Source organism: Jatropha curcas, chromosome 5, assembly GCF_041381405.1.
Source record: "Jatropha curcas cultivar XTBG-Jc1 chromosome 5, XTBG_Jcur_1.0, whole genome shotgun sequence".
NCBI lineage: Eukaryota > Viridiplantae > Streptophyta > Magnoliopsida > Malpighiales > Euphorbiaceae > Jatropha > Jatropha curcas.
Window position 1 is genome coordinate 27,876,909 of NC_143155.1, and position 20,302 is coordinate 27,897,210.

Below are 20,302 nucleotides of genomic sequence, written 5' to 3' on the forward strand. Positions count from 1 at the left end.
TATTATATATGGTAATGGGGCAGAGGTTGCCAAAATAATGATAATAATTCCTGATTTGCAAGGGCAGTCAAAATTAGCATAAAACACCATGTCCATATCCCCAAATATTATATTATTAGATCATCTTTGAATAGAAAATGTTTACTTGGAGGAAATGTTTTTTTTTTTTTACTTGGTATGGACATTTTGAGTATACGAAAATAGAACATCTTTTTCTTTGGGGACAATCAACTTAATTATTGCTTTGAAAACAAGGATTTGGATCCATAATTAAGTATTAACTTATCTAATTAATCATCTGCCAATTCCAAAAACTGGTCACGTGGTCACATGGAGGTGTTCCTCGGTGGGTTCTCCCTCTCTGTCTCGTTAAACAGTTAACGTCATACCAAATACTGTACAGTGAAATTTAAATTTAATACCTCTTAATTATAGGGTTTCAATTTTAATCTGATTTTACTGCAAAGCCAAAGCTCCAGGGACACCATCCTAACGAAAGAGCATTTGAAATATTAATGATAATTTTTTTGCGTCTCAAAGTAGGATTACCGGTCCTCTTCAGCCCCGCTCCACACAATCATTATATGTAGTCTAAAAATTTCCTGACAGAAACTTGACATAATCTGCCCCGATCGATCTGATTGCCATTCCTACATCAATCGAAGTTTTTTATTTAAATTAAATTTAAAAGTTTCTTTATTTAAGATATAAGGATGAATTTATACATTTAACTATTCACTTCACTGTATAAACCGCGGCGTGATGATCTGAACCAGTGGTTCTATATGGTCCCAATACGACTGACTCTCAAGGTGTATCGCCAGCCACAGTAGGGCTATTCCAGTGCATGTTACAGGCTTGCAAAAATAATTAAAAATTTTTTGCCAACTCTACGCTCTTTTTCTTTTCTTTCTTCTTTTGAATAGGGTATTGTTATTGTATTACTTTTTCCTCTGTGTGATTAGTTGTCTTCTTCGGGCTGTTTCGTTTGGAAATTATCCGCTGTAATTAATTTTAGTCATTCATTCTCTCTGTTCGTCTTTTTTGAACTGTTAAAGAATTTTATATTTTGTAATTTATACTCACACTGCTTTCATACAGCCTAAAATGTTTCCAAATGTCCTCCTAATCCAAAACATATACATTGGTTTATTATTTAAAAAAAAATATTGACATTTTTTACTAATTCTTTGTTATGTTGTTGACAACGAGATACTAGCTTAAGTTATTATACTATATTATAAAGCCCATGCATGACGCCCCGCATGTCCTATTATATAGCTTCAAATGTTTTATTTTATTTTATTTTACTATTAAATATCCCTTAGCACTTGAATAAAAGATTGATCTCTAATGTCAAAAAAAAAAAAATAAAAGATTGATCTCTTTTCTGTAAAAGAGACGTAGAGCGTTTAACCACTGAATCAAATTTTCTTTTTTTTTTTTTTTTTTTCATTTTTTCATTAATCAGAAAAATGCACGCCAATGGTGGCCAATTGGACACGTAATATAATCGTCAAATCTATGTCCAAATAATACCAAAGGCTGTATCTAGTGCTATACGTACTATTGGTGTTTGTTAGATAATAAATATATATATATATATTTAAAAAAAAAAAAAAAAAAAAAAAAAACTTTCGAGAGACATTCTGTTATTGCATTGCATGGTGGTTGATGAGACAAATAATCTTTCGGCATCAACTCAAAATGTGATTGAACAATGATGGTGATCCTGACATTTCACCAACTCCTGTCATCTATGACAATTACCGATGTTCCAAGGTTTTCTTACTTGTAATGTACCCTTTGCTTTTAAAAAATTTGCAGATCTGATCTTTTTGTACTGTAAGCAGAAATGGCAATTAGATTTTTTTTTTTTTTTCTTCATGCAAAAAGTGTCGCATGTATAAAAGGTGAATTCAAAATGAGCCATATATGAGTTCCTTTCAAGTTACTCCAAGAATCTGTCAAAGCTCCACTAAATGAGATGATTAGGTAAATCTTTTATGTAACGGCTTAACAGAACCACACACCCAACTCAAATAAGCACCTCATAACAAAACCATGTTTGAGTTTGAAGATATTCAAAATTAAAACAGGAAGCAAAGCAATATATATATATAATCGTCGAATTAAGTGAGCTGGATTTTTCCAAATCAGTATTTTTATGTACGATAACAAGATAATTAAAGTGAGTAGCAATGATTGGGTTATTTCATATTCAATTGAGATTAGGACATGTCGGTACCTCCCTTGGATTGAGCTTTAAGATATTTCAATTAGCAAATGGGGATTTCTCGGATTTCATTAAATAACTTCAAGGTGACTCACCAAGAAATGTGTCATTTCTCTATGTTTCTAATCAATTGTCAATTAATATATCCAAAATAATATAAACACAGCCCCTTCAAATTGGAAAATTGTAGCTAATTGCATGTGAATAAAGTATTTGAAGCCCATGGCCCATTATTGAAAAAGAAAAGGCGATTTAGAGTTTTAGCATAAGAAAGAGAGAGAAAAGTTATTAATAGGACCAGGGATATATGTATGCCTTTTTAAATGCACTGGGCTGTCTGTGAATGGGGAAGAAGCTACAAAACTAAACTAAATGGTGATGGGCTTGGGCTTTGTTAACCATGAAGCTCTCCAACCCAGGGGCCCATATTAAAGTTTCTAACCCATTGGTTGTATCAATCTCCAACTTTCATTCATTGATACGTTGTGTGGGTAGGCTCTCTTTATTACGTTGTACTGTGTTGTTTTTATTGGCGATGATCTGATATCACGTAGTATAAGATTATTCAAGATAATTTATAAGTAGAGCGTAGTTTCATTGCTGACGGAGAAGAACATTTATTTCTTCACCAAAAGGATGGTTGACACTTGCGTAGAGCTTTTAATATTTTGATTAACAGTCGGTCTGATGAGTTTTTCTGCCATTTCGAATTATAGGTGGTTAAATTAAGTAGCCATTTAATTTCTCAATCATTGCAGTGTAGATTTTTAGGGCAACGCACCGAAGCATGTAACTAGCCGTATAAACGCGACTGTAAAAACAAACAAAAATATATAAATGTCAATAATAATCCCTAATGTTACTTGAGGAAATACACAAAAATGCCTCTTACTATTACACGTTTAACAGCATGGCATATTAAATATTTGTGCGACAATTGCATCTCAATTTATAAAATTACACTTTTTTTTTAGTATTAGAGAGAAGATTTGAATCCGGATTTATTGCACGTTCGTATATACACTTACTATTAATCTATGTCTTGGTGTGCAATTTGCACGTATTGTACATTTTTGTTAAAATATAATCAATTAATCACTCTTTGCTTCTTTTTTTTTTGAAAAAAAAAAGGAAAATACTAAGTTGTATTGCCTCGAAGAATAATAATCAAACAGAACAGTCGGATACTATCCCAAGATTGAAAGCAGACACTATAAATAGAAGCTTTAGCTAATAAATGAGCGCCCACGTTTGCTTGCCTCCCAATCCACATAACCTTAATCTCACTTCTAGAACTCAAAATAGTCCTATGATCTCAACAACTAAACTAAATTTTGAGTTGTCAATTAATCATTTATTGAATAGTTGAAATAAACATATTAAAATCATTGTTTTAAAAATGGTACTAACCACACATAATTTCAATGCCTTATATATATAAAAAAATTCTTAAATTATAGCATAACTAACTAACGAATAGATTATTATAGTTTTAAGAACTAAATTATATTAAAACTAACACAGATCTCTCTCTCGATAAAAAAAAGCTCATCAATTTAGAGACAAATGGAAGCATAATTTAAAGAAATATATATTAATTTCACTACAATTTAGAGATTCAATTTTTCTTTCAAATAAGGTTATTTTCGTCTTTTTAAATAAGAATGGACAAACAAATGAGAAACTTTTAGGATGAAGGATTTATGTATTAATCAGTTAATTATGTAATTAAACATGTTCTAGAAATGGTTCCATGATATATAAGATAGAAGAAAGTAAATAAAATTATTTAAAATAGAGTTTACTTAAATATTATCAATTGGAAGGAGCATGAGAATATGAACGTCAATTGTCAACTGAAAAATAAAAGCAAAATAAATGCACGAACCAATCACTACAACGGGGGTCATGCATTACCGTTCAACAAATTAATTCTCAGTTCAACGAAAAAGAAAAAGAAAATTCAAATTAATACTACTTTCTATAAGGTTCATAAGTAATTATATTGAACAACTGAGATCTTGCCACCTCGAACTCAGTCAACATCTGGAGATTACTGAATTCTCAACAATTTCGAACCTTCGGACCTGGCTGTGATGTGCATTTTCGTCAGCTGAGATTCTGTCAAATCCTGTTTATCAACTACTTTCTCATACTATCTTTACCTGTCATCTACCGTAGTCACCATCCTCCAGATGACGCCGCGTGTTACCTATGGATACGTTTTGAAGATCCGAAGTTTCAACTTCTGTGCTCAAATACCCGAACTACCCTAGCAACTGGGAACACGTGTAACTAGCAAAGGTTGCATGGGTTCAATGTGTGGTTCGTTGAGCAGGGAATCAGAGTTAGTTCTTTTTTACTAAAACAACTTTTGTCATTAAACAATTAGAAAATAACGGCAAGAAAAGTAGCAAAAGACAAAGCCAAAAGGAAATGGTCTACAGTGAGAAAGGAAAAGAAAATTAGAAATAGAGAGAGAGAAGACTGGTATACTCAAAGTTCAAATAATATACTTGTAAGCAATAAATTCGGTAAACGGAAACCTTCAGATTGTGAAATATGTATGCACGGCCTAGCAGACCATTTTCATCAACATGATTTTCACTTTTCAGGATTTGATTATGCAAATCCGACGGTGGCTTACGAATCTATGATTTTAACTTTATGTGCCTTAGAATTTCTCTAGCTGTTAAACCTCTATCTGTGTCACTCTCTCGACTTTGTTTCTTAACAGACCCTCTCTCTCTCTCTTCCTCAGACTGACTCAATACCTTCTTTCATTCTTTTCTTTTATCGTTTTCTTCACTTAGATCCCTCTGTTCTCTTTCTCCCTGTTTGTTTTCTCTCCGATGATAATCAGATCCGTCCGAAAATTTTTGTCACCATCAGATGTACAGACTTTGACTCAGGACTGATCAGATACAGCTGGAGTAGAATTGCTAGATGGGACAGTGTTACGGCAAGACTAATCCAACAACTGACAATGACGCAGCAACCACCATAGTTGCAACCGGCGATCGCAACCAGACGCCGTTGCGACCATCCACGCCGCGTAATGGCGCCGTTGGGGTGCCCTCAGTAAAGAACACCCCGGCAAGGTCCTCTAATCCGAGCCCATGGCCTAGCCCCTATCCGCATGGCGTTTCAGCTAGTCCACTTCCAGCTGGAGTGTCACCGTCTCCGGCGAGAGCCTCCACGCCGAGGAGGTTTTTCCGAAGGCCGTTCCCACCTCCATCCCCTGCCAAACACATAGCTGCTTCTCTGGCTAAGCGGCTCGGTGGTGGTAAGCCCAAAGAGGGGCCAATTCCTGAGCACGGTGGTGCAGAGACAGAGCAGCAGCAGCAGCAGTCACTAGACAAAAGCTTTGGTTACAGCAAGAATTTTGGGGCTAAGTATGAGCTGGGGAAGGAGGTTGGGAGAGGGCATTTTGGTCATACATGCTCCGCGAGAGTAAAGAAAGGGGAGTTCAAAGATCAGCCCGTTGCTGTGAAGATCATATCTAAGGCCAAGGTACAATGCTATCAATTTTTATCGCTTTTGATCAATTTTACTCACCGTCTATTTCTTTGTGTAATGCTATATTCTATTCATTTGATCTGTGAGGCTGTGCTTATTAGTAGCACATTAGGTTTAGATTTGGGAAGCTTATGAATCTTCAGAGCATGAATTCTTGATGGAGTTAGATTTTGGGCGCTTTATTTACTAATGCTGCTATTGGCCAAGCCTAATGCTTTTTTATTCTTGTCAATACACAATCTGCTTGTAATTTACTTTGAGCACTGATTTTGAGTGAATGCAATAACACGTGCATATGGAAATAAGTGGAAGGTGATATGATGTAATTTACCTGTCTTTATGTAGTAATCATCAGACCATTGCTGAATTAATTTTTGAAATTTTAATTAATAATTGTTGTTCTGGAATAAATTCTTGTTATTCTGGGACTAATTATAGTCAATGCTCCCAAGATAATAGCATTGATTTGCAAACATATTGGTGATCTTGTTTCTTTTAAGCCAAGCATGAAGAGTACCGTGATCTTGTCGTTTAGCTGTAGCTATCGTTGCTGTTGATATGGAAACACATCCATCATAATAATTCCAAAAGGAATATTTTTTTCACATATGGCATGATTGTCGGTACTGAATTAAGATGGAGAAAGTTCAACTGGAATACGAGGTGTAATGATTTATGTGCAGTTCATGCCTGCAATGTGTTGCAAAGGTATCTTGAGGCTTCATGTTTTCCGCAAGTCAAACTCAGCTTTATGCTCCTGAGGTAGAAGCATATTAATAATTAATGAGAATATGATTACAAGCTTAGATTTGTTTAGGAAGTGGTTGTCGTATTCGAGAGGATGATATGAGGTATCTGGTTTGTACAAATTATATTAAAAAAATGTAATTGAAGTTAAGATTCAGGGAGTCCGAAATGCCACAGCTAGAATCACATTTGCTCGTCCCCAATACTCATAGGTTTTCCACCACGAATTCCTACTTTGAGCATTTTGCCTTAGCTTTTTGTTTCTGAAGAAGAAAGATATGATAGGCATGATTCTTTGATGATTTTAAAGTTTGACTTACTTTATGTAGAGACTGTCAGAAGACCCATGCAACGTTCTTGTTCTTGTTCTTCTAAATTAAACTTGTCAAAGATTATCTTTTTTCAATATCCTTAAAGTAAGAATGTGATCCATATATTTGCACGATAGAAAATTTAGTTTCGCAAAATAAACTTCTGCTTATAATTGTGCATCTATCAGAATCTTGAAAAAGGAAATTGAGACCGGTTTTAGTTTTGGGTCAATTATGTTCACTATTATGAAGGATATATAGTGAATGTAATTGGTCCACACGATATGATCTGTACAGTATTTAGAAATAATTACATTCCAATTTGGAAGAATAATGCCAACGAGGGCGAAATGTACATGGCATAGTCGTGAACGTTATGTTATGGTGGCCATTTAACTATATATTTAGTGTACATACGTGACAAATTTGCAAGATGGATTTTCTTGCTTTGTTCGTCTCTCTTGGTTTTAGTTCTCTTGTGAATGAAGAGAAAAACATTGATGAGAATAACAGTTTGCAGGATTTTATGAGTTCAATTGCAATTATTGAGTTCCTAGGCTTTATTTGATCATTTGATTAATATGTGGGCAACAGTACATGCAACGTAAAGTGTTATGCAACTCTTATGTCCTATTAGTTATCTTCTTCGCAAGTTAATTTTGTTGTCAGCCTTAATCTAAAGGATGAACATTTACTATAAGGATGATCTAGAAAGAGAATAGGATTTGATATAACCAATGGCAAAAAGAGAGGATTTGGTATAATGTAACCAAATATAATGTGTTTATAAATGTTGTTATTAATCCTTTGTGTTTTGTTTGGTGAGATCTGAAACTTTCTCATATCTCCTAAGTAATTTCCTTTGATCTTGCCTGCTGGTTTTTCTACTTCAAACTTAATTTGTGTTGTCTCTTATATATGTTGAGAATTGATATTTCCAATGTAAACTTTTCTCTACCAAATTTATAGCCTAATCACAGGAAGTATTTGTGCCATGCATGTCTCACTAGTAGGGAATTTTTTCCCATTCCTATAATTGTATCCTTTGCTTGTGCTAATAAGTTAGTATTTCAGCTAAGCCTGTGTATTTTTAAAATCTCTGGCAGGATCAAAATGTTTGTACTTGACAGCTTCTGTTATTACTGATGTTTGAATACAATGCTCAAGTTTATGATCAGCTTTTATGTAAAATTGTTTAGTTGCTATGTTGATTTACAATACCTGCAATTTTATGTGACTTATGCGACAGATGACAACAGCAATATCAATTGAAGATGTTCGTCGGGAGGTCAAAATATTGAAAGCACTATCGGGCCATAAGCATCTTGTCAAATTTTATGATGCTTGCGAAGATGCCAACAATGTGTACATAGTCATGGAGTATGTCTTTTTCTCATCCTTTCTATTCCTTTCTGGAAACAAAATTTAGCATTGGTGGCTCTACAAACAGCGATTTTCCCCTTTTTATTGAGTAATATTTAAGTAATTTTATGGAATTTTCTTTTCTAGAGCTAGTGAATTTTGATGCAATTTTTCTTGACCCTTAATGAAAATTTTATTATTTCTAATAAAATTTTATTTGGTTGTCAGATTGTGCGAGGGTGGTGAACTTTTAGATAGAATTTTGGCGAGGTATATTATTGACCCTTTATGGTATATATATTATATCATTTTATTTATTGACATGACTCAGTCTCAACATTTTAGTTACAGTTGCCATCATTCATTAACTTTTGATTCCACTTACACAAAATTGTATAACCTATCCAGATCCTATGGAATCTGAAAGATTATATTAATGTACAAGATTTTCCTCTGCTGCAGAGGAGGAAGGTATACGGAGGAAGATGCAAAAGCTATAGTTGTGCAAATACTGTCAGTGGTGTCATTTTGTCATCTTCAAGGTGTCGTACATCGCGACTTAAAGCCAGAGGTTCGTTTTCTGCTTAAACTTAGCTTTCCCCTCTCTTCCCTTCTTGTGTCTCTTTCTCGTGTGTGTGGATGGGTTGGGAGGGGTGTTGGGGTTCATGGGTATTCTTTCTCCCCATGATCATCCATTGTTGATGCGCTTTCTTTCCTGTTGTACAGAATTTTCTTTTCACATCTGGGGGTGAAGATGCTGATATGAAGCTCATTGATTTTGGTCTTTCTGACTTCATCCGGCCAGGTAAAATTAATTAGCTTTCCATATTTTTTGATTGGTCTGAAACTGGATGATTTCCTTGCCTTAATGAGGCTACCTTCTGGTTAATTTACTTGCCCGTATCAAGAATGCAGTTTCCCTGTATCTTTATTTAGTCGCAGGAATAGTTTTGACCATTTCTTGCCGTAGTCACCTTTTTCCATACTCTGTAGATTTCAACTTCACACAGCTTCATACACCATGGATATGGCAGCAAAGCCAGTGTTGCTCTAATTTTTATATTTTTATATTATGAAGGTCAATGATATCAAGATAGGCAATCTAGAATAATGGGTTTCTGGACATATTAACCTATTAATATTATGTGAAATTTTCAACATATAGTTCCTGCCAATTAATAAGTTTGAACTACATTACCCCTGTGATTCTTTTCTTTACACGGTAGCTAATATGCGTTTTTTTATTTGCAGATGAAAGACTCAATGACATTGTTGGAAGTGCGTACTATGTTGCACCTGAAGTCCTACATAGATCTTACAGTCTGGAGGCAGACATCTGGAGCATTGGCGTTATTTCCTATATTTTATTATGTGGAAGCCGGCCTTTCTGGGCACGGACGGAATCTGGAATTTTTCGTGCAGTACTTAGATCTGATCCCAACTTCGATGATTTACCCTGGCCTTCTGTCACTCCTGAGGCAAAGGACTTTGTGAAGAGACTCCTGAACAAGGATTACAGGAAAAGAATGACTGCCGTCCAAGCTCTAAGTAAGTTGGTAATTCTTGTATTGCTATTTAACATGCTTACAATTGTTGATGCACATGATTTTGCGATTTTTCTTACATTATTATATCATTCTTTCTGTGACAAGCAAGTCGCTGAACAGATGCTGTTATTAAATAAACCACCCATCATCTTTTAGGAATATAAAAATGAACATTTTACAGATTACCATCGTATTTAAGCAAAAGGGCTGATCATTCTGCCATTAGTTTGATCCACAGCATTTAAAAGTGTGGGTCTGTCATTTAGATGTGGAAATACATCCGCTTAAAGTCTTTTTTTTTCATTTATAACCTGTGTGATATTCAATCCATTAGCTACCATTTACATTATAATTTCATTCTTGTTGACAATGCAGATATCCATGATTTCGTGGCATCCATACTATATTTCTTGCCTTTTGATTTCTTTTAACTAATGAATCACCATGTTGCAGGTCACCCATGGTTGCGAGATGATAATCGTCCTATACCCTTAGACATATTGATCTATAAACTAGTAAAGGCATACCTGCATGTTACACCTTTCAAACGTGCAGCACTGAGGGTACTCTTCTTCTTCTTCCAGACTGCCTTTTTTCTTTGAGATGTTATTTTTCTGAACTGAGACTTATTACTTTGTGCTTATTAACCTTTATAATGCAAATAATGTTTGTAAAGTACATCTTATAACCAAAATTATTATCAAAATTAATGTACTTGGCAATGCAATAAGGATATTATCTGCATTTGTCTTAAACTGTATACCTTATAGAAGAATAATTTACAACCATCAAAATTATTGCTAAATTTTTTTGTCTTGTTCAAGAAAGTTGGTTAAGAAATCCATACCTATTGTCATTTGTTTTAGCTGTACTGTATATAATGTTGTTTATAGTGTTACAAGATTATTTGAACAATGACCACTGACCATTTCCATAATAGCTTATGTAGCTAAAAGTTTTCAAGTTCCTAATCACTTACCATGCTTGGATTTCAATGTGAAAATTTGTTATTAGGTCCATATTTTATGTTTGAATTATGGTGTGGTTCCAATGTGAAATATCAAATAGTCACTGGAAAATATTCTTCACTTCGCTTCATCTCATGATTATGTTGATGCTCTTATAAATGTAGGCTCTCTCTAAAGCATTGTCTGAGGATGAGCTTGTTTACCTCAGAGCTCAATTCACGCTGTTGGAACCAAATAGGGATGGGAGTGTCTCTCTTGAAAATTTCAGAATGGTTATTCACATCTATTTTAACTAATATTAGTCTGAATTTGTTTATGATTTTTTCAATGCATGATATTATAATTGAACAAAAATGGAATGTTTTGCAGGCTCTAGCGCATCATGCTACCGATGCCATGAGGGAGTCAAGGGTTCCAGAAATTCTTAATGCGGTACTGTGATATGGTTTTTACTATAAGTGATAGGATAAGCTCTCACTCATCTATAACAAAAGAGGGTTAAGTTGCAAGCCTTCCGCAGCTGTTGTTTTCAAGAGTTAAAAAAAAGAATATGTATACATGTATATAATTGGAGAACTTGAGGCTAAGATGACAGTTTTGAAAAATTTGCATATATATGATGTTTCACCGATTTTTTTTTAAATAGAGCTGTTTAAGCTTTAAAAACCTCTCTCTAAGTATTGCCTTGTTTCTGAGTATTTGAAACCTTTCTTTTCTCTTCGTGGTTTAATATTGGATGGTTGTGTCATGCTCTTACTCTGTTTTCATTTTTTCCCTTGGTCAGATGGAGTCCCTCGCCTATAGGAAGATGTATTTTGAAGAGTTTTGTGCAGCTGCAATTAGTACATACCAATTGGAGGCACTTGAAGGGTGGGAGCAAATTGCCTCCATTGCTTTCGAGCATTTTGAACGGGAGGGTAACAGAGTCATCTCAATTGAAGAATTGGCACGAGTATGTACAATGTTTGGCTGTTTGATTGTGTGTTATAATTGTTGTTTGTTATGTGGAGGATATCATTTTAAATCAATCATTACTGCAGGAATTGAATGTTGGCCCTTCAGCTTATTCATTCATCAAAGATTGGATCAGAAACTCAGATGGAAAGCTTAGTTTACTTGGATATACAAAATTTTTACATGGTGTGACTCTTCGTAGCTCAAATACAAGACATCATTAGTTTTTTCTTTTTTCCTTTTTTTTTTTTTTCAGCCTTCTACATATAATTTTTTTTTTCTTTTTAATTTTTCCCAAAAAATTGTGGCATTTGGAGGACTTAGGCATTTTGGGAGGTTTGGAATTTTTCAGGGTTGGGGTACAGAAAAAAAAAAGGATGTGCATAAATGAACATGTTAGTCAAGTCAGCTCTGAGATTGTTCAGGCGAAAGTCAAGTTGAGATTTCCCTTGGTGCTTTCTTTCTTTTCTTTTTTTTTTTTTTTAAAGGTTTTATGTTGAAATTTAGCTATTGATTCATTTATCTGGGAAATGGAAATTATCTGATGCTCATAGCAATTTGATTCAAGTTGGTTAACTAATACGTTCTCGAGTCTTCAGTCAGCAGTGCTTGGACGGCTTGAGAGGTTGGTGATTGAATTGTCCACTTGATCATTTATTGTGGAAATAATCAACGGCTTAAATTATTATTGTTCTACCTTTTTTTTATTCTTAAAATCTCCAATGGGATTTGAATATGAAAACTCCAGATGAAACAGAATTAAGATCGGGAAAACATGGAGCTGTGTATCGTAACAGTTAAATAGTTAACACCGTCTGCGAGTTGCATGTTGCAATCTGAGTCTGAGAGTGTCCATTTCATAATTATCTAATGTTCTGCCAGTGCCGTGGAATATGGAAGTGACTCTAGATTTTATTAATTAAAATTCTTTTTTTATTTAAAAAAAAAAAGTACTAGATTTAGTGTTTTACAATGCTATCGTGGCCTCTTCAAATCTTTTTAAATAGGTAAAATGATAGTAAATCAGAAGTGCATGTTTGAATCGAAACCGTCCCATTCACTCTGATGGCTAATGATGAGTCAAAATAGAAGAAGCAGGCAATCATTAAGGTTTGGACTGAAGCTTTCTATAGTGTTGTGGTCTAATGAAAGATGGGATAATTATTGAACCATTTTCTGCAAGTGCATTGTATGGATCATGTGCTTTGGACTTTGTAGGAATTCTTCAACTTAAACACACACTCATGAATGATCTTTGTATCCTTTTGAAAGTGGATGGACGGCTTCAAGATATTTCCTTTTACGCCGCCGACTCTGACAATGATATATGCATAATTCCAATTAAACCCCCGCACAGGAAAGGAAAATGGTTTTAATTAATTAATTTTGGTAGAAAAATAAACATTAAAATGGCTATCCCTAAACGTAAACACATTATTTAAAGAAAAAAGAGAGATTATTTTTCTAAGCACCATATGATAGTTTTCATATGCTAGAATTTGTACGCATATATATACATATTTCTTCCAATACATATGTTGATGATAACTAACCCGACGATATAATTGGATAAAAATACATTTGGACACAGCTGAATAAATTTTCAAAAAGTGAAAAAAAAAGCATGAGTATGATTTATGTGTTGTGATGAATTTTCCTCCTAGCTTATTAGTGCGCTAACAAAGCAAAAGGGAATTACCGCAATTCGTTATAAATTACTACTAATTATCAAAGAGATTTGATCGCATTAATTACGACGAGATAGACTGCTCCATAAATGACACATTGGCGTGTCTAGATATTTCTTTCCCTTATTGTTTTTTTTTTTTTTTTTTTTTTTTTTTTTTTGTTTCTTAGATGAGAAAATTTATGAAATTTATAATTGCATAAGGACTTGGTTCAGTAAAGTAATTATATTTATTATTTGATGTAATTGGTCTCTAAGTATGGCTGTAACTGTAAAGGTAATATCATTTAGGAGTGATTTATTATTATTATTATTATTACTTCGGAAGGAAAAAAGAAAAAAATGCAGTTCTTTTTATGGAAAATAATCTCTCTATTGCGTGTTGAAACTCTTCAAGATTCACTTAGGTCCAAATTTCTCTTGATAAATTGTTTCCAAGAAGAGTTATTACCTTGCATATTTTACTGCTTCAATCAAATTACCAGCAGTAAATTACAGTGCGAGTGTGGTGGTCACATTTTACACATCAAATGAAGAGAAATATAAACAGTCCCATGACGAGTTAAATATTGAGTTCTTAGGCCATGCTATTGGCCAACGATGGCTTCTTCAAATCAATGTTTATGGCAATGGAAGCACAAAATTAAAGGGGATGCGAAGAAAGGTACGATCTTTGGTTCGGTCCAACTTCCATTCTTATATAATTCTTTGCACTGGGAATTGGATCATCTTTTATGTGGATAATGTTGCTATTAGAGAAATCCGGAAGACTGCTTCAACGAGTGGGAATTTTCCTTCTAAGCCTATGCCCTTTATATGCAACAATGTGGGGATAGTTCTGGTTGGACAACAGGTGGAGGCAGGTACAATCTTAATTACAAATATGCCCCTTTTATTGCCCAGTATAAAGATTTTCTTTTGTGTATGGATGCTCCAGCAACCCGAACCGACAACCACCCGATTGTGATTTGGATACATCTTTTACTGGTTTAACAATTAAGGAAAGAATGAGAATGAAGAATTTTAACCTATACTTATTGCTACGATCATCGTCGATGTCCCAAGCCTTTGCCCAAATGTGTAATTGATCCACAAGAAGCAGGCAAGTTCCGATAATGGATTATCCAGTGTTTAACCGGGTCAGGCTTTAAGCTTAATTAGTAGAATTTTAGTTCATTAATTAGCATAGGAGTAGGTTGGTTGAGGTGCCTCCAACTACTGGGTTGCTTATTATAATTGAAAAAATAGTTTATTTCAAAATATTTGTCATATTTTTTATTTTAAGGAGTAATAAATTTTTTTTTTCATGTTCATCCTTTTTATACGATCAATAATTATTATTTTAATTTAATAATTTTTTAAAATTAATATTAAATTAAGATTAATACAGCCAATTTATTCAATAATTTATTATAAGTTAGATAATTTAATGATTTCTTAATAAATGTGAAATTCTAAATGTTACAAGTATTATGGAATAAAGATAATATTTTATTTTAAATATTAATAAAATTTTAGAATAATAATTATTAATGATGATGATGAGTCAGATTTAATGGTCTTGTCAAATGTCAACTACTCAACTCCCATTTTTTTTTCAACTGGAACAGCAAACTTCCTCATTAGTCATTTTGTTTGCTTTGCTTATATATGTATAATTAATTAATAAATAAACATATAATTAATTAATCTTAATTTCAAAATGTATTACAAAAACAATAAAGAATCCAAATTCTGCAACCTACAATCAATTTATTACATTATAAAATTCTCGTTATTATTATTAATTAATTAATTTTTTCGACAAGCATGCCCGCATGGCTTAACAGAAGAAGCAACAGGTAGAATAATAAAAGTAAAAAAAGATTTTGTTTATAAAACGCTCTGGCTGAGTTGTCTACCGAAACTTATTAATTAAAGTACATGACACGCGTTACTATCAACAGAAACAATTTTACTAGAAGGTTAATATGAGCTTAATGGGACTCACTTACCCAATTAGCACTAAGTGCATGCATATATGATATATATTTAATTTTCTAAAAAGCAAAACGTTTTGCAATTTAAACGAAACACGTGTCTCCTGTCCCAAATTAAACACAATATTGCTTTTTTCTTTTATTTAAATAATATAAAAATAAAATTATTGAGTATGAAAGGTGCACTAAATTGATGGTCCATTTATGTGAGAGATTGCTTAATTATTTAACATAAAAAAAAAATTGTACACTAAGATATAACCAAGGCATAATCTAATAATAAATACATATGCAGTTTGAGAGTATATTTAATTTGAAAAACTTTTTGCCTAATATTCGAAAAAAATAATAATAATAAAAATTTGTGTTTTACTACCATTTAAGAGAAGATAATAGAACCTGATCAAATAAAAGGGTTTTGGAAAATGTATTTATTTGCTCTAATCCGTCATTATCTCAGTAATGACTGATGAGAAATCATTATCACTTCCGATAAATGAGAAAATTAACATAAGAAATAAAAAATACAAAATAGTCGCTATCTTAGCTAATCATATAATTAGCAAAATAATTAAAGCACCTTTAGTACCATATATATAAACAGTATAACCAAATACCTAATAGTCTCTTCTAAAAAAAAAAAAAAAAGTCAAACCCCACCATACTATGAACCATAGAACTCCATAAATACATCTGAAAAGGTTCACTGATTCTTGTTTTTGGTCTTCTGTTCAAGAACAGTGCAGTGGACTGCCCTGTAAAACCATAGTAACAACCAAAAGGCTCACTCTACGTGGAGATTATGCTTCTCTCTTATTTTGACCGTAACCTCTCTTCACCTACCGAATTCATTACTGCAACGGCGAACTTTGGATGGATTACTATTCAGTACTATTATATTGCTATGTTCAATTGTGGTTCATATCCTATACATTGATAAGTTTTCTAGAAATGTACGGATTTTCTCTTTTTTCTTTTTTCTTTTTTTTTTTCCTCCTGAAACTAATCGATATTGTAATTTTTCTGGTTAACAAAATCTTGAACTGATTGCTTTTTAGGACTCTTAGGATAGAGTCAAGAGTTAATTTGTTTTATCTGATTAAATTAAATATTCCGTGATTGTCGTCATGATTAATGTTAAAAAATCCCAAATTTGAAGGTCTAAAGCAACTGCCATGGCCCTACCATTGGTTTGGTTTGGTTTGGTTAGCTTTGTCTATTCTCTCGCTCAGTGTTGTGGCAATGCTGCAATTGGTATAGAAAATATTTTCCCGAGAAAGAAAAAGTAAAATATTAGAAGAAAAGAAACAAAGGGAAAAGCATTTACTATTCTCTTTTCCAGTACGGATCCTAACAAAATAACAAAAATCAAATACAATTGCAAGGTAATATTCTGTCGTCATTATCTCATCATCATCGACCGACTTTCTCATCGATCTCTACCGGCCAACCATAAGAGTCTAGCAAGAAACAGAAACAAAGAACGAAAAACAAACCCTAAAAAGACTCCAAATTTAAGCATCCCAGAATGAAAGAGACCTGAACCCATCAAAACCCATTTCCTGGGGAAGAGAAACGTTAGGCCTGTTTGGCACCACAACCCTTTCTTTCACCCTCTTAGAGTATTAATTCTTTCATTGTATCAAGTCATCAAACCCTAAAACAGCCGACATGATGGTGGTGATGAAGGGACTTTTCTTTGTCAATCATGCCTCGAACGTACCTAAACTCCTCCACATGGCAAGGAATAGTGATTGTGCCTTTCTGATCAAACCCATATTCTTCTTCGGCTTCTTTCAATAATTGAATGAACAGTGGATGATTAAAGTACATCACAGGCACTACGAATCTCTGTTGCTCCTCTCCCTGGCCCACCTTAATAGCCAAACACCCTTTAGGTACGTCTCTCGCTTGCTTCTTGTTATTCCCATGGTGGTGGTGGTGATGGTGGTGAAGGTGAGGCAGGTGTAGGTGGAAGTTCTTTTGACTCTTCTCTCCACTACCCATAATCATAATAATAATATTTAAGATCGGAAAACAAGAACAAGAAACAAGAAACCCAAGAAAATCTTTACAAGAAAAGAAGAGAAAAAGGCCAAGGATCTACGGTAATGGCTTGTTTGAAGAGGGTCAAGGAAGAATATCTAAGAGACCTTGGGAGGTTGGTCATGGTCGATATAAAAACCCCAAACAACACATGCCACCAAGAGGAGGAGAAGTTTTTATATAGAAATAGAGGAAGTGAGAGAGCCCCAGAGAGTGGGGATTTTTTATTACTTTATTTACATAAATATTAGCGTAATCACTAATCATAGACGAGTTAATTATTAATTGTTTTTTAAAACGGGTAAGATAACGATAATAATATGATAGTAGAGAGAGGTGAGATTGTTGCTGTAACGGACTCCTTGGGCGGGGGTGAGATAGGATTAGGATTCTTTATTTCAGTGTGGCAGAATCGTAATTATGTTTTTTTTTTGAAGGAAAGACACGTAGACAGTGAGTGGAGAAGAGTTAGACACGTGGAGGATTGTGGGGCAACGCATCATGAGCATAGCCGACAATAGAGTGTCGTTTACAGTAAGGCAATTGGAAGGGACAGCCAATAGCAGGTCTTCAACATGTCCATGTAGGCATCAAGATTGTCTCGTCAGCTTGCGGGAGGGACACATATGCTCCTGTACCAACTATCAAAGTTTTTATTTATATGTATTTGTGATTTTTATTGTTTATTTATTTTGTGGTGATATACAGAGATACCGTTTGGGTCAATCAATATATTACTATCTTATTAGTTGGGATTTCCATTGTGAGCGAAATTTCCATTTTTGTTCCTAAATGGTAGGCCAACCAATCTCGAACGGTTGAAATCTAAATATATTAAATTAATTTTAAGTTATTTTTTAAATTTTATTTCCGACCAAGTTTGTAAAATTGCAGTACTTTATAAAAATAAGGTTTTATATAAAAAAAATGTGGCCAAAAATTTAAAGTCATCAAAATCTTGAAAATAAAAATTGCAATGTGATAATATATATGTGAATGGAAATCATGACAATAAAAAGATGTTGAATAGTGATATTTTTCAAAAATAAAAAAAAAACAATTATTTTGATAATAATAAACAATATATAGATATTAGAATTTTAGGAAGGCAAGGCATGGGACTTGTCATGGTTTAACATCGAAAGTATAGAATTTTACGGTGGATTTATATAAAATTATACCATAAATAAAGAAATAATATATATTTAGATAAAATATAATTGGTGAAGGAAAAAAAACAGAAAGGAATCCAAACTCCAAAGAAAATGGTATTGTTTGAGCCATCGATTTTTTTTTGGGTTGGTAATTGAGGGATTTTATTTGTGAACATTAATTGGTCGTAAGCGTAAGTATAAAGTTAGGAGAAGTAAAATCACATGGGAACGGGGTCCACTGAAGTACGTTCTTCTCTCCTCCAACTGAATACAAACATCGTCGGAGGAATAAAATCGGGAGCCACAATGACAAAAAAGTCCCTTTCTTTTCCATCAAATTCCAATTCCATGGGACCCAAAATCTCGTTGGCCAGATATGGGAGCCCTGGATTTCTTTGTCAACAGAGAAAGATATAGACTTACCCTCCCCTCAGTGACTTAATGCGCGCCTGACAATAACATACAGGAAACTATTTTCTTTTTTTTTTTAAAAACCCCTTAATTAGGATGCCAAAATGCAAATTTGCTGGAACCGATTCGACCCAACAAGAACCAAACCATTGAAAAAACATTACAAACTGAACAATGAGAATGACAATCAAACTGAAAATTACAAAATAGTTGAGATATTATTTGATTTTATTCAATTTTTAAATTCAGATGATTTTTTTATTTCTGAGGATTAAATTTTAAGAAAATTGAAATAGTATTGGTTTCCAATAATGATTTATATTCTAAAAATATAATATTCGATTTTATTTTATTGGACACTTTATATATTAATTTGCAGCTGTGAATATTTGATCAATAAAACCTATTAACATAGTATATATATTCCTACATGCTATTGATGTATGTTGTTCGGAAATCATTTATGTATAGAAGAATCAAATGAGTTATTATTTTATGGTTGAGATAAATTAAAAAAGATTAGTTGCTATTATAAAGATTTACATTTTTAAAGGATTAATTTTTTTTTTTTTTAGTTTTATTATTTAAAAGAATATATACCATTCTTTTGATATTAAACGATGAACTTTATTAGCTTCTGATAATAAAGTTCCATATTTCATTTATAAAAGTATTTGTAATGTTTGAAATTATAATTAATGAATTATATTCTTTAAAAAAAAAAAACGAATTAAATTGTAAGCATTGAAAATGCAAGTAAATGAAAAGACCAAAGTAGAATGTTAAGATGGGATTTATTTGGGAAACGTATGAGTGTATTGCTCCACAAAATCAGATGCATTTACTTTATTTTTGGTACAGATGTTAAGTGAGAATATATAAATATTTTTGTGGCAGTAGAAGGAGGAACATTCCCGTCACTACACATTTAACAAAATAAATAAATAAATATATAATGCTAATCATACGTGTTAATGTGCAACTATATGTACCGCACTTGTACTGAATGTACTCTTACATTTTATTATTTATTAACAATTAAGATTAGACTAGAAAGACAAAGTTACATATATATAAAAGAAACAAAAGGAATCACTAAAACGCCAATGCCAAAGTGGAGTCATATTGATTCTCCAGAATAAAAAAAGTGGAGTCATATATCATTACTTTGCTAGCTGATTTTGTTTTTAATGCTAATACAAAACTACATGTGCTTTTGCTGGAAATATAAGCAAAAATTTTAAAAATCTTCTTTGTTTCTTTTTTTTTTTTTTTTTGAATATTTATTCTCTGTTAAATAGAATTTCAATTCATTATTTTATGTTTATTTTTATTTTCTGTTTGTGAAATTTTCAGTAATTCAACTTGTAATGTACCCAAC

The 20,302-nt window shown here is 33.0% G+C and overlaps 2 protein-coding genes and 1 pseudogene across 2 annotated transcripts; 2 read left to right on the forward strand and 1 right to left on the reverse strand.

Annotated features, from left to right (window-relative positions):
• The first annotated feature begins 4,683 nt into the window (after positions 1-4,683).
• LOC105642793 (CDPK-related kinase 3) lies at positions 4,684-12,211 on the forward strand. Its single transcript, XM_012227737.4, has 11 exons — positions 4,684-5,749; positions 8,063-8,193; positions 8,404-8,445; positions 8,638-8,746; positions 8,902-8,980; positions 9,427-9,723; positions 10,176-10,285; positions 10,855-10,962; positions 11,060-11,122; positions 11,475-11,642; positions 11,731-12,211. Exons 1-11 carry the CDS (start codon positions 5,183-5,185, stop codon positions 11,866-11,868), a joined length of 1,812 nt encoding a protein of 603 aa, XP_012083127.1. The 5' UTR covers positions 4,684-5,182; the 3' UTR covers positions 11,869-12,211.
• A 1,379-nt stretch (positions 12,212-13,590) lies between these two features.
• Positions 13,591-14,447, forward strand: LOC105643327 (putative xyloglucan endotransglucosylase/hydrolase protein 28 pseudogene; annotated as a pseudogene).
• A 2,156-nt stretch (positions 14,448-16,603) lies between these two features.
• On the reverse strand, positions 16,604-17,590 carry LOC105642794 (auxin-responsive protein SAUR32). The gene has a single exon (XM_012227739.4). The coding sequence runs from the start codon at positions 17,321-17,323 to the stop codon at positions 16,961-16,963; it is 363 nt and encodes a 120-aa protein (XP_012083129.1). The 5' UTR covers positions 17,324-17,590; the 3' UTR covers positions 16,604-16,960.
• Between the last annotated feature and the right edge of the window lie 2,712 nt (positions 17,591-20,302).